Source organism: Schistocerca piceifrons, chromosome 1 (assembly GCF_021461385.2).
Source record: "Schistocerca piceifrons isolate TAMUIC-IGC-003096 chromosome 1, iqSchPice1.1, whole genome shotgun sequence".
Classification (NCBI taxonomy): Eukaryota; Metazoa; Arthropoda; class Insecta; order Orthoptera; family Acrididae; genus Schistocerca; species Schistocerca piceifrons.
In genome coordinates this window covers 1,134,949,724-1,134,965,049 of record NC_060138.1, presented here as the reverse complement: position 1 = coordinate 1,134,965,049, position 15,326 = coordinate 1,134,949,724, and the positions used below count along the sequence as shown (strand labels likewise).

At 38.8% G+C, this 15,326-nt stretch overlaps 1 protein-coding gene across 1 annotated transcript in view; it reads right to left on the bottom strand.

The window, feature by feature from the left end:
• The window catches only part of LOC124780620 (mitogen-activated protein kinase 1), a 377,777-nt gene that overhangs the window by 48,961 nt on the left and 313,490 nt on the right, over positions 1 to 15,326 (bottom strand). Inside the window, exons 2-4 of the mRNA XM_047253794.1 lie at positions 10,348 to 10,474; positions 8,841 to 8,951; positions 7,992 to 8,126 (exon numbers count right to left, since the gene is read on the bottom strand). Of these exons, the coding sequence (XP_047109750.1) occupies positions 7,992 to 8,126; positions 8,841 to 8,951; positions 10,348 to 10,474 (373 nt within the window). The remainder of the gene's footprint in view (positions 1 to 7,991; positions 8,127 to 8,840; positions 8,952 to 10,347; positions 10,475 to 15,326) is intronic.

The window sequence follows — 15,326 nt, the reverse complement described above, 5'->3', positions numbered from 1 at the left end:
TCCTGCAGGGCTGTCAATAAAGTCCTAAGAGATCTCTTTTGAACAGAATGTTGCAAGGCATCCCATATTTCTCAGTAATGTTCATGTCAGGGAATTTGGTGGCCAGTGGCAGTGTTTAAAATCAGAAGAGCATTCCTGGAGCCACTCTGTAGCTATTCTGGACATGTGGGGTTTTGCATTGTCCTGCTGCAATTGCCCAGGTCCGTTGGACTTGGGCATTTGACTGCAGTGCCATACTCTGTCTGTTTACATATCTCTATATTTGAATACGCAGGTGACCAGACGGGATGCTTACATACGTGTCACCTGTCACAGTCATATCTAGACTCATCAGGGGCCCCATATCACTCCAACTACACACACCCCACACCATTACAGAGCCTCCACCAGCTTGAACAGTCCCCTGATGACATGCTTGGTCCATGGATTCATGAGGCTGTCTCCATACCCGTACACATCCATCCGCTCGATACAATTTGAAATTAAACTCGTCCCACGAGGCATCGTGTTTCCAGTCATTAATAGTCCAACATCAGTGTTGACGGGACCAGGCGATGTGTAAAGTTTTGTGTCGTGCAGTCACCAAGTATACACGATTGGGCCTGCGGCTCCGAAACCCCACATCGATGGTTGGCACGCTGACACTTGTTGATGGTCCAGCATTGAAATCTGCAGCAATTTGCAGAATGGTTACAATTCTGTCTTGTTGAATAATTCTCTTCAGTCACTGTCAGTCCCGTTATTGCAGGATCTTTTTCCAGCTGCAGCAATGTCAAAGATTTGATGTTTTACCAGATCCCTGATATTCACGGTACACTCATGAAATGTTTGTGTGGGGAAAATCCCCATTTCACTGCTACCTCAGTTGTGCACTAACTATAACACCACATTCAAACTCACTTAAATCTTGATAACCTGCCACTGTAGCAGCAGTAATCAATCTAACAATTGCACCAGATTCTTGTTGTCTCATATCGGTGTTGTTGACTGCAGCACCATATTCTGACTGCTTATATCTCTCTATTTTTGAATACACATGACTATCTCAGTTCCTCTGGCACTTCAATGTAAAAAAAGAAATTCTAAAATGTTTGTTGTTGTTGTTGTGGTCTTCAGTCCTGAGACTGGTTTGATGCAGCTCTCCATGCTACTCTATCCTGTGCAAGCTTTTTCATCTCCCAGTACCTACTGCAACCTACATCCTTCTGAATCTGCTTAGTGTATTCATCTCTTGGTCTCCCTCTACGATTTTTACCCTCCACGCTGCCCTCCAATACTAAATTGGTGATCCCTTGATGCCTCAGAACATGTCCTACCAACCGATCCCTTCTTCTGGTCAAGTTGTGCCACAAACTTCTCTTCTCCCCAATCCTATTCAATACTTCCTCATTAGTTATGTGATCTACCCATCTAATCTTCAGCATTCTTCTGTAGCACCACATTTCGAAAGCTTCTATTCTCTTCTTGTCCAAACTATTTATCGTCCATGTTTCACTTCCATACATGGCTACACTCCATACGAATACTTTCAGAAATGACTTCCTGACACTTAAATCAATACTGGATGTTAACAAATTTCTCTTCTTCAGAAACGCTTTCCTTGCCATTGCCAGCCTACATTTTATATCCTCTCTACTTCGACCATTATCAGTTATTTTGCTCCCCAAATAGCAAAACTCCTTTACTACTTTAAGTGCCTCATTTCCTAATCTAATTCCCTCAGCATCACCCGACTTAATTAGGCTACATTCCATTATCCTTGTTTTGCTTTTGTTGATGTTCATCTTATATCCTCCTTTCAAGACACTGTCCATTCCATTCAACTGCTCTTCTAAGTCCTTTGCTGTCTCGGACAGAATTACAATGTCATCGGCGAACCTCAAAGTTTTTATTTCTTCTCCATGAATTTTAATACCTACTCCGAATTTTTCTTTTGTTTCCTTTACTGCTTGCTCAATATACAGATTGAACAACATCGGGGAGAGGCTACAACCCTGTCTTACTCCCTTCCCAACCACTGCTTCCCTTTCATGTCCCTCGACTGTTATAACTGCCATCTGGTTTCTGTACAAATTGTAAATAGCCTTTCGCTCCCTGTATTTTACCCCTGCCACCTTTAGAATTTGAAAGAGAGTATTCCAGTCAACATTGTCAAAAGCTTTCTCTAAGTCTACAAATGCTAGAAACGTAGGTTTGCCTTTCCTTAATCTTTCTTCTAAGATATAAAATGTTTATAAAATATGTTTGATGGTTTTTCTTCTTCTTGACAGAATACTGCTAAGAAACTCTATACATCATATTTACAAAACTTGTGTTATACAATTACAAAACAAGGTTGTTTTTAACTGTACCACTAAGTAAATGAAACAGTTACAAAACAAAAATAATTTTCTTTATGTTAGATTTTATGCTAAAAAAAATTTTAGTAAGTTTTTAAAATCAAACTACAGCGATGTTCAACTCAATATCTAAAGCTACCACAACCTATATGAAAATTCTACCATTATAGGGTAACATATCATATTCAATGCACCAAAAAATTAGACACTGTGATAACCTATGTTAGGGCCATGAATACTATGTAGGATGTCAACAGAAAACTGTCAAAAATCATTACAGCCCGCATCTTGGATTGGGTACGTGGGTATCTGTAGCCAAAGAACATGAAAAACCAAAACGCAATCCTGACTCTCAAATCTACAAAAGCTCATTTATTGCATTACATTAATAAGTTATGGACTAATATATAAATTAATGCCTAGGAATATAGTAATGTAACCAACCATCTGTCTTCATACATCAACTTACAAAAAGGCTATCCAATGTGGATGGAGAATCAACCCATAGGATACGCCACAGACCCAGCCAAGCCAAAAATAAATAATAAAAGAATACTCAGAGGCTTTCCTTAACATACCTTTTATTACATCATCTTAACTCGAGGTCTATGTGCAGCAGCATACAGTTGAAAGTATAAAATATATTTCATCTAACAAATTATAGCCTTCTCCTCTTCATATAGAAAGTGGTCCTGTTGCATACAGATGCTACGTATCTAGTGTGGTTAGTTCTTCAGCATTTTCAACTGTACGCTGTTGCACGTAGGCCTCAAGTTACGGTGGTGTAGCAAAAGAATTTATTGAGGGAAGCTTCCAAGTATTCTCTTATTAATTATTTTAGCTTACGCCAGGTCTGTGGCATATCCCATGGGTTATTCAAGTTTCCATCCACACTGCATAGCCTTTTTTTTTTTAAAAAAAAAAAAAAAAAAGGTTGATGTATGAAGACAAGTGGCTGCAGACATCCATGTTATGTAATGTCATGGGAAAGTTGCTTCGTCGAATTGTGATGCACATAGTAATTTTAATTCTGATGTGCCAACGCATCGCTCATTTCACATTTTATGTAACTGGAAATTCAATGGAAAGATTTTGCATATAGCTGGCACAAGATGTTTAATAAACTTTATGAAAATATGTTGTCACCTTGTTCTTCTTTGGGTTAATGTTGCATTATTTATATAACAGTTTCTAGCACTTCTTGTAATTTTATTATAGATCTTAACATGGTAACTTAGTTTTATCGAAACCGGTTATTTACACTAAAGCTTTCTATAGCAATCTCGGCTAAGAAGTAGTTGTTCTCCTACAGATTGCCTCAAAGTTCAACATGAGTAAACTAATGCTCTGCCACCGGAATGCAAGTCAACTCTTGACAATAGCGGCGTTCCATACGACATCAAATGCAGAGGTTGAGTGGCTGATCAGGACATACAAACAGCAACTAAAGAAAACAGTCCAGACGGTCTCTAGAGAGGATGCCGTGTCCAGTTTTTTGGCATCTTGCTGGGCCACTCCAATTGACAGGTAGAGTCCGACTGAGATGCTGCCCAGCACACAGCCAAGGTATTTCGTCGATCTGTCATGGCTGCCTTCGCACACCGCTGGTCTGAGGTCACAGTAGAACAAGGTTCCATTTTCTGGGCACATTCTTTCAGGCAGACACTTGAGCGGTAACAAGCCATCACTGTTGGACTCAAGTGATGACAACACTAACCAGTTACACTCATAAATCACTAAGCAACATGCACCACTAATCAGATGAACAGTGACAGTAAAATAGGTGGGAGGGACCAACCACCCTTACTCCAACTCCCAGCAGCACCCAAAGAATTACTCATCAACTGTGTGTCACATGGCATATAATTTGTGCCCTGACCTAGCGAAACCCACCAGCCACTGCAGCCAGCAGAAGTTGCTCGCCCATTCTCACCAGTCCTTGACCACCAGTCTCTGGTGGCTCATCAGCCTGTCACCATCTCAAACATTATCCACAACATCTAAGCTGAGAGCACCCAGGTAGAATTCCTGGTGGAGATTTCTCCCCCCTCATCCCTTGATTCGTCAACTCTGGCACAGGTCTTGTCATTTTCAGTCCTATGTGCCTCTTAGAGAGGGAAGGGATTGATGTGCACGTCAGATGTAAAGTCGTTGGCAATAGAGAGCTGGAGTGATCAGGAAGTCCACATTATGCCATGTTTCAAATACATTCTGAGCAGTGCCTCCAGAATCGTAGCTTTCTTGGTTCGACCAAGCCATCTCCGAAGTCGGTCATGTTCTAGTGTAACACTGGATCTCATTTATTCAACCTACACTCACTCCTGCATACTTGTTAAATTCTTCATGCTGTCGCAATCTTAAAGTTTTTATGTTTATCTCTGACCATGGTTTCACATACTCTACCAACTGTTTACACTGACATCCAGTGTTTTTTGTGGTGGCACTTACAGCTTCATTTACAGTTCAAAACAGTACCTTTTATTTGAGGCATCATATGCCTCTGAAGCGAACTGTGTACGTCAATGATCAAGGTATTTAAAGGCTGTGCAAATTTGTCAGTTTTAATTAGCACTGTGTTTTCATTAAGAAGTGTTGAATACGCTGTCTCAAAGAATCACTGAAGCTGCTTTATTGGGACTAATAAAATTATGTACTGGATAATCTACAGCTCCACAATGAATGGACATTCACATAATGGATGAAGACAATGTGCTTGTCTGCAAGCCTACAAACCTTTTCAGATAAACCCATCTGTTTTTCTTGCTTTCACAGTGAACCCCCCCCCCCCCCCCCCCACACACACACACACACACACACACACACACACACACCAAGCCTACAAACCTTTTCAGATAAACCCATCTGTTTTTCTTGCTTTCACAGTGAACCCCCCCCCCCCCCCCCCCCCACACACACACACACACACACACACACACACACACACACACACACACACACACACACACACACAATGTTAATTTACTCCAAAACCTATCAATCAGCCTTTAGCACCTGGAAAATGTAGCCTGGCAGCAAAATGTAGCCATATATTAGCTCTGAAGGAGAACACGGTCCAAAAATTCAGCAACGATTTGAATCTCATCCGTGTGCCTGCCAGCACTTAACACCTTGACTGTAGATTGGATGCTTACCATTACCTCCTATTATTTACATCCCACCCACATTTGCCCAATAACATACTAACAGGTACAAGGGTGGTTTGAAAAGTTATCGGAACCACCATCAGAGGTCAGTGCTAGTACAACGAGTTGTTCACGTGATATTCATTGGCCTATTGCCTGTAAACAAATGCCACATCAGTGCTCTTGGAAGAGAGCAGTGGCAGTTACATGGCTCTGTTGTTGTTCCCGCGTAGTGATTTGCGAAGATGGAAAAAACTGAGATTCAAACAGTGATTGAATTTTTGGTCGGGAGTGCTTAGATGACGATCCGCGCAGTGGTTGGCCAAGATGTGCAACTAATCCACAAATCACTGCAAAATTGCACAAAATGGTCATGGAGGATCTCTGATTGAAAGTGCGTGAAATTGCTCACATTTGCCAGATGTCATCTGAAAGGGTGTATCACATGTTAACCAAAGAATTAGAAATGAAAAAATTATCTGCATGATAATTGCTGTCACCATGGAAAAATTACACAAACTAAGGTACGAACTGTTGCCACACCTGCCTTATTCACCTGATATGGCTCTGCCAGTCTTCCATCTCTTCCCAAAACTGAAAATTTTCTTGGTGGACAAAGATTCACTTCAGATGAAGAACTGATAGCTGGAGTTGACAACTATTGTGTAGGCCTGGAGGAAACTCATTTTCGAGATGCGATCAAGGCACTGGAACATTGTTGGACCAAGCCTATTCTGTTTCGAGAACTTTTCAAACCACCCTCGTATCTTGCGAGATAAAATCAAATGCACACCAAGTATCAAAATAAAAAATAATAATAATAATAATAAAATAAAAAAACAACAACAACAACACATGCTGCATTAAAACGTGATGCATAACAATCTGTAAAATGAAATACAGCACAGTGGTGTACCTCTCACCAAAGATAGAATCTAAACATTCCCTATTTGGAGGAGGACAAGAATCAGTTCTCGTACAAGTGGAAGAAAGGTCCTTGGTTTCAAAAACTGCTTCTTATTGTCCTTTACTGCTAGCCACTTCTCTACACAGTAACAACAGAGAGGTTTCTTTCTCTGATTATTCTGCATGCTCATTTCTCCTTTTCAGAGTACATGGAGGAGGAAGTCCTAGATGTTATGAAATGTTAACCGTTTTGGTATGTTCACTGGAGAGCACCCTGGAGGTCAAGGCAATTTAAGAATTTAACGGTACTTCAGAAACTGAAATATCTGGTAAGCAAATCATAGGAAATATTCATAGAATACCGTGTAGCAGCCATGCGAGTCCTCCTCCACAGACTTATTAGCTTATACTGCCACACAGTTTTTCACTCCAATAAAACAATTATTTTATAAAGGTTCCTGCTCCACACAGTTCCCAAATTACCTCATTTTTATGGTCAGTTTTCCTACCATTCTGCAGTTGGTAGGCAAGCAGAATTCCAGTAACTGCGAGGTGGACATTATTCTGGATGGCAGGAGGACCTTTAAGCCTTTCATTATCAGCCATTTATGCACACTAGCCAAGTCCTAAATTGGACCCCCCCCCCCCATTACTGATAGTTTTGGTACATTAATAGGTGTCATTAATATTTAGATATGTGATTCCTTTCATAGAAAATATATAATCTGTGTTACATGAATTATCCTGTAATCATTGACTCAGAGGTTAAAATTGATGAATCATAATTGCAAGTCTAAAGGGGTAGAAGAAAACAGCAAAATCATCCACAAACTGATACATGTAATGACCTTTTTATAAAAAGATAATTATAGGCAATAATAAAACACAATTATAGTACCAAGTCTGAAAACACTCTCTACAAAGACATCAATGGTTTAACCTAAGTTCAGAATGGATATTAACATTATTTGTATCTATTAGTATTCTTTGTGGCAATGACCTTGGCGCAGTGGTAACACTGGTTCCTGTTAGAGCACTGAAGTTAAGTGCTGTTGGGATCAGCTAGCATGTGGATGGGTGAGTGTCTCGGTCTGCTGAGTGCTGTTGGCAAGAGGGGTGCACTCCGCCCTTGTGAGGACAACTGAAGAGCTACTTAATTGAGAAGTAGCACCTCCAGTCACAAAAACTGACAATGGCCGGGAGAGCAGTGTGCTGACCACATGCCCTTCCATATCCGTATCCAGTGATGCCTACCACTTGAGGATAACATGGTGGTCAGTCAATACCACTGGGCCTTCCAAAGCCTGTTCAGACAGTGTGTTGATCAATTCCTTTTAGTCCAGTGCTTAGTGTCTTCATAGGACTTCTTGAAACTAATATGAAATGATGGGATTTCCACTGCTGTCCTTTCAAATATAAATCCAGTGTTGTACCACTGCACCACCTTACTCTGCCATTACTCATAAAAATAACAATACTTTAACACCACTAAAGATGTTCACCTAGGCTCAAATTATCCTATACCACCAAGTTAAAATGTGCTCATTGTGGGAAAGTATCAGTAAATCACAAAAGCTTTTTAAATGAACATGAATTAGTATACCTTGAGATCACAAGTTGTATTGAGTAGTAAGTTGCTGGGTTTGAGATCACGATGCAACACGTTTGCCGAGTGGATGTACTTCAGGCCTCTTAGTATTTGATACAGAAAGTAACAAATGTGGTCATTGCTCAGTTTCTGAAACATCAGAATAGATATCTCATTAGTAGACATGAAATTTAAGCTTATAAATAAAGAAATCAGATCTTACGAGCTGTTTTATAGGCAAAATAATTGCATTGATTAAATAAATAAACTACCTGTACATTAAAAGAGTATAGGAAATGGACAGATTATGATTATATCAAAATATCTTTAGCAATAAAAGACAATGTAGAAGAAAGCACTGAACCTTCAACTATGGAGTTCATTACTGTTATTAACCTTTGTCATTCAATTGGAAACAGAAAAGAAAATTTAACGATACGACACTTTCCAAACTTGAGACTAACTGAAATAGGACCAAATACGTTTGGTTTAAAGGGCACCACTCACCGAAAAGTAGTATTCAGTTGTCAATCGGCACAGACAAAAGAAAGAAAACACGCTAGCTTTTGAAGTTGTCATTTGACAAGCTACAGTGAAATACACACACACACACACACACACACGATAACTCTGAAAGCTAGAAAGTTGTCCATTTTGGTGTGCCTGTTGACAACTCAACGGTTCCACTTTTCAGTGAGTGTCTCCTTTTACTCAAGAGTATTTACATTGTACAAAAACTTTCCTACAAAGTTTAAAATAGTATTAAAATAGAAAAGCACAATATAGCTGCAAAAATTAATTCCCTCATCTGACATGCACAAATGGTGATGTAAATTTATAAGCTGCCTTTCCATATAGCCTTACCTGTGTTTTGAGGAGCTTGTAAAGATCAGTCTCCATAAGGCATTGCACAATGTACACATCTTTCATCTGATCTATTGTCACTGCTCGAATTATGTCTCTGATATCTATAATCTGTTGAACATATTCATAATTAAATACAATACAAATATAACGTGATAGAAACATAGACCTGAAAAACTGCAACTAGACATATACAAAAGTATGTATTTTTGGAGCAATTTCAGATAAAATTTGTACACATATTACTTACAACAAGGAGTGAGAAAAAACACTGGATTGATTGACCCTTTAGGAGTGACAAAGAGAAAGGGCACAAGCAAAAATGAGTGAATCAATAAAATGCTTAATGCAATTTCAACCAAATTTTGTTTGTTTGTAAATTATTATTTGGAATAAATATTACTGGAAGGAAAATTCATAGCATCCATAAGCATTTGAAAAATATGCCATGTAAAATTAATTTTCAATAAACAATTAATATGTGAAATCTGCAGTTTCATGAGTCACTGGGATGACTGCTGACAGTCCTGATGACATTAGCATACCATTTCAGTCAACAGAATGACTAGAGCTGTGCAGAACCTTGAAGGCTAAATGAACTTGCAAATAACCTATTCTGAAAAAGGGTTATATAAGTAACTGGAAAACAACACAGAGAATAAATTAGAAACACCTATGACTGAAAAAAATCACAGTACTGATTATCACTATACTTCCATTATCTGTAATGTACAACAAGGGAGAAGAAAGTGCTGCAGCCCATCTAAGACTCCTTGAATTTTCCTCAGAGTATTCTTTCACTGCCTATCATTCTTACTACACTTCCACTAACGCTACCCCAGCTTCTTGTTTTCTTAAGCTACATGTTTTTCTTGTCATCTCCTCTTGTGCCTTGTCTCTATCGTTTCTTGTTTCAAGGAGATGCCTTATCAGAGCTACCAAATCCAGTTAACAGTATTGAAATGTCTTGCTCCTATTTGTATCTCTTCTTCCTCCATGCCAATTCAGTATCTGAGATAGTTTTATATTTGTTGTTTTTAATGTGTGAAGTGGTATTTCATCTGTGTTTTTAATAATGTATGTCTGTTACTCTTCTATGAAACGTGATCAGTTATTTATATCAATTTTGTTTTCTGTTGCTTCATACAACTTCTGGAAAAATTCTGCAGATACTGCAATATTCCATTCTAGAAGCAGTCGTTCTTCTGTTTCCATTTACGTTAATAATGTAAACATTTTATAAGCAAAATGTTACATTTACTTCTCCTTTTCATGTTTTCAAATTTGAAAAGCATGTTGGTGACCACCAAATTTCAAGATACAGAAAACAAAGTAACCGGATGCTTATGTTAACTACCCATACTTAATGGGTACTGATTTATTTACTATTGTTATTACAATTCATCCAGAAATAACTCAGTTCTGTTAATCAGAACAAAGGAAAAATACAATAAATATCTAATTATTGCCCAGATATATCCAGTACTCAAAATGTCACAGTACTTACATTTTCATGCTTAAACCTCGTCAGGATTTTAATTTCCCTTAGTGTTCTCTGACAGTACGTCTGGTGTTCGAAGGGTGAGATCTTTTTAATTGCCACCTTCGTTTTTGTGACATTGTCGTAGGCAGATCTGAAAACCAAAAAGGGGAACATTATAAAATCTTATCTGCAATGAGTGTTAGATTTGTGCTTAGAACTACTAAATGGAATGTAATCAACTACAATACAGAATACATCATACTAGTGTCAGCTGTACATTAGCCAACCTACTATTCTCTCTATCCAGTGAACGAAAGTAAGTACAAGAAAGCATGAAGACAAGCGAGATATTTCTGAAACTGATGTCGGTGTCTTCCAGGATCATCACATGCTCTCTTTATGAGCTTTGAAGGCACAGCTTCTGTTACACCTGAAGATGAAATCAAATTATCACAGGAAAAGTTCAGTTCTTACAACTGCATTTCCTTTCAATTTCACAGAATGTATGGAGGCAAAAACAGAACAAAAATTTTGAATTTCATGCTCTGTAATCCTGCCAACATTTAACCACTATTTTGCTTTTTTGACAGATAGTGGGTCAAATAGTATGTAGCCTCAATTATGGCATGTTCAACAGTCTGTAGGTCCTGTTCAAACACTAAAGTGACTAGCTGTGGCGTGTCAGTGGAATGTATCGCTGCAGAAACTATCCCAAAAGTAAGGAGACCTATTAGCTGGCTGCCTGCAGAAGTACTTTAGCATATGGTTCCGCACAAAAACCATTTACCAAAACAAAACAGTTGTTGATGATGATGATATTACAAAACCACTGCCTTTGACAGAGATTTGTTCTTTTTGCATGCTGAATTTATACTTTCACTTCCATAAACAAATATCACAGTGTTCCCAAGCCTTTCACCTCCATCCAACATATTTGTACTGCATTGCTTTTGTCACCTGTGTATGGCATATCATATACTTGGTATTCTCTCCCCTTGCTGTGAAGTAACAAATGTTCACCCATCATCACTAAACTGCACTATCAGATGTGGAATTTCAGTCTCATTGTCTCCGGAACACATCTGACAAGCTAGCAATTATATCACTGTGAACAAAATTGGTAAGAAAATAAGTTCAGTTGGGCGACATACCATTATTCACGTAACACCCTACAACAACTTGCAGTGCATTCTTCTTTTCACAACAAATGCAACATGTGCACTGCTTAGGAAAGCCATGCAAAATTCTAAAGCTGCATTGCTGCTCCTGCACTTTACTCTTATATTGAAAGATATTGTTAAGAGTTTTAAGACCACACCAAAAGATAAACTCCTTTGTACATCAATTAAATACATCGTAGTAAGTATTTTCTAATTTTTGGCAGAAATGATGTGAGCAGAACATATACATACAAGTAAAAAATGTTGCTGCACTTCACACAGGTAAACACCCAGCTTTCTTGAAAGTGAACAATGTACTGATCAAGATGACAACTGTCAGTACAAGTGATCTGGAAATGTTAATAATAAAAAAAACTGTAATGATGTACTACAACTTCTGTTGCAGCCAGAAAATGAGACGGTTGCAAAATGTGTTGTGCAGAGTGAAGTTCTGACTAAAAAATGTCTACACAATACTGTGCAAAAGAACAATTGTGTTTCACAGCTACTATCATTCACTGGACTAAAAGAGATAAGGGGCTGGGGATGCATCAGCAAGAGCTATGTATGTTATCAGTGACTGAAAGTAGCAAAGAAATGCGCACTAAATGCCAGTCACAGATGTTACTAGAAAGATAGTGTGCATCACATGAAATGAAGCTCCAAGAACTTATCTGCTGAATGGCAGGAAGGTCGGAGGTGAAAGAGCTGTCTGCATCAATAGAGTCGGAGTAATGAATCAAGTCAACAAAGGTGGAAAGGAAACAGGTCGTAGCTTTGTTACAGATGTGATTTTGAATACCACACACTCTCTCTCTCTCTCTGCAGGTTCGCAGTTAAAGGCTCTGAAACGGACTTGTCACAAAAGACATATTAAAATACGTATTGCAGGAATGTATAGCAGAAAGCACTTTGAATATTTTCCTAGCAAAATTGGATTGTAACAGTCAGTTTCTTAAGAACTGTTGATACTGAATGATGTTCTTCAAATGGATAGTAGAGATTCTTAAGCAGATCCTTAAAATTATGATTAGTACGATGTAGCAGAGGTTTAGGGTTGTGGCGTCTACAGAGAACGGCTCTATGAGTTTCTGATACGATCAACAAGTTGAACTTAAGGAAACTGTAATAGCTTCCACTTGCACATTGCACTGGTTACAACGAAGGGAAATCAACAGTGACAATAAGCGTTCACTCTCAAATTCCCGTCTCCATACCTCTTTACTAAGTACTGAGTCGTCATTAATTGAATTTTAATAGTATTGTTATGCTATTTTTAAAGATCTTGTTGTTTCTGGCATTGGCAGTTCTGTCCACTGTAGAAAAGTATGTAAATGTCTCGCTAGAGTGCACTACGTCCACACGTGTCAGCACCTACAGAGGGTTCTAGGAGCGATTTGATGAAATAATGACATGAAATTTTCAGTTACAAATAAGCTCTTCGCCTCCTAATGGCATTTGCTTGATAAAGCCCGTTATTTAAGAGGAGTTTTACTGCCACTTCCTGAGGTGCACTTTGATGGATTTTGCAATGTTTCCATTACACAGAATGGCCAGAAACCACATATTTTGAGACATATAATTGGGGGGGAGGGAATGAGAGAGGTGGACTCTCTGGCACTCGCACATTTGACTACATTGTCAATGGACTGGCAGCCTTTCGTGGACTGGAAATCATGTGCAGCATCTCTTCAAGACACATACTCCCAAAATCACAAACTGCATGGACCGAAATGAGTTCAGTTTGTGACGGGATGGAGAACAATAGGTTAGGATCTATTCTATCATAGAGATTAGTATCTACTTTAATATCCTTGGGCAGGATGGTTGCCACAACAGCTCTTTGCTTGGCAATAAGTACTGCATCTTAGTGTTTTTAACAGCAAAAGACGCCGAATGCATGTGTATGAGGTACAGGGGTTGAACAAAAACGTAGAAACATTGCGAGAAATGCATGTTTGAACATAAATACAGATGCTAGCCAAGTGTGTGGGTTGCGTTGTTGTATTTCATCATGAACGGCACCTGTGGGATGACCTCAATAGGCTGCAAGTATCAGTTGTGATCGGAACAACGTTCTGCATAATTGTGAGTGCTTAATGTTGGACCTAAGTGAATTCAAACATAGACAAATTGTTGGTGCTTGTATGGTGAGTGCTTGCATAACGGCATACGGGAAAGTAGAAAAAAAATTGCCTGCGAAGTCACAACACAGACGAAAGTGGGTGCTGAGTGACCGTGACAGTGGGTCACTGAAGAGGATAGTGACAGGAAATAAAGAAGACGACAGCTGCGAAAGTCACTGGACAACCGGATTTAGCACTCACAAATCCTACCAGTGCCGAAACAACTGAAGGGAATTCCATAAGCAGTGAACTGAAGGGTGAACTGGAATTCCAAAAACACTCATCAGTGTTCCTAACAGGAAGACGTGGGTACAAAGCCAGAAACCTGGACTATGGAGCAGTGGAAGAAAGATATTTGGCTGGATACATCTTGTTTCACACTGTTTTCAGGCCGAGTTTTCGTCCCAAGATTTTGACACATGACGGGAGCTCAGTGACGATTTGGGCAGCCACATCATGGCATCCCACGAACCCCAGGGTTACCCTGCAAGGTCGCATCACTGCCAGCGATTGAGCAGATCATGTCTATGCCGTAGTACAACAGCCCACGTGGTGTTGATAGAATTTCGAACAGAATTCTGAAAAGTTATTCCAACTTACTAGGTTGCGTCCTTAGTAATATAAGCAATGCGTCACCGGCACACGGAATTTTTCCAGAGAGATTGAAATATGCAACTGTTACGAATGACAAGGATGATTTTAAAAAATAATCGTCCGATTTCCGTACGAACATCTTTTCCAAAATATTCGAAAAATTAATGTGCTGAAGTGTAATCTCCCACTTAAGTGGAACAGCTTACTTAGCATATCAAAGTTTGGATAGATGCTAGACTAAGAATGCTATTTATGCATCCAACCAAATGGTACTGCGTTAAATAATAAAATACCGCCAGTTGGTATTTTTCTAATCATTACAAGACGTTTGTATAGATTGTGTTATTTTACTAGAAAAATTCAAATTTTATTGAACTCATGACTTTACGCACAGATAGTTTGAATCATACTTCACAGACAGAATGCAAAGGGTTGAGTTGAATGATTCAAACAATGTCGGAAGCGTAAAACATTTTAGTGGCTTGCGAAAAATCACAAAGGGACTAACATTCAGATATTCCTTCGTAGGGCGTGTTGTCCCCCCCCCTCCCCCTCCCACTCCTTTACAGTGTATGTGGTGTTCAACCACGCACGTAATGCAAAGACCTCCTCAAGGAGCTAGACATTTTAGCTGCGCCATCATAACAGAGACATCGCTAAAGAAATTTGTCACAAATAATCCATCACGATTTGAGAAAAACAGTTAGGTCCACACCTACAACGCTAGAGAGAAAATTAACATTTATTATCCATTATTAAAAGCTGTTAGTGGTTCAGAAAGGAGCACAATAGACAAAAGCAAAAACCTTTGATCATTTGCCCATTAACATAAAATGTCAGACAGGTAGCAAAGCAAGTTTTAAATCTAATTTAAAATCATTTCTCTTGGACAGCTGACGAATTTCTACAAAAAAACTGGTAGCTTTTAGGTGTAGTTCATGAGTAGGATTAAAACAATAATGTGTTCGTCAATGATGTATACGTATCTTGTAAACTGGCTCGTTCCACATAATTTATGTAATTAACCAACAAACAATATTTGTCCCCCAATGGTGATGCTGTATTTTATTTTATTTTTATTTATTTATTTATTTATTTATTTATTTTTTTTGAGGGAATGGTG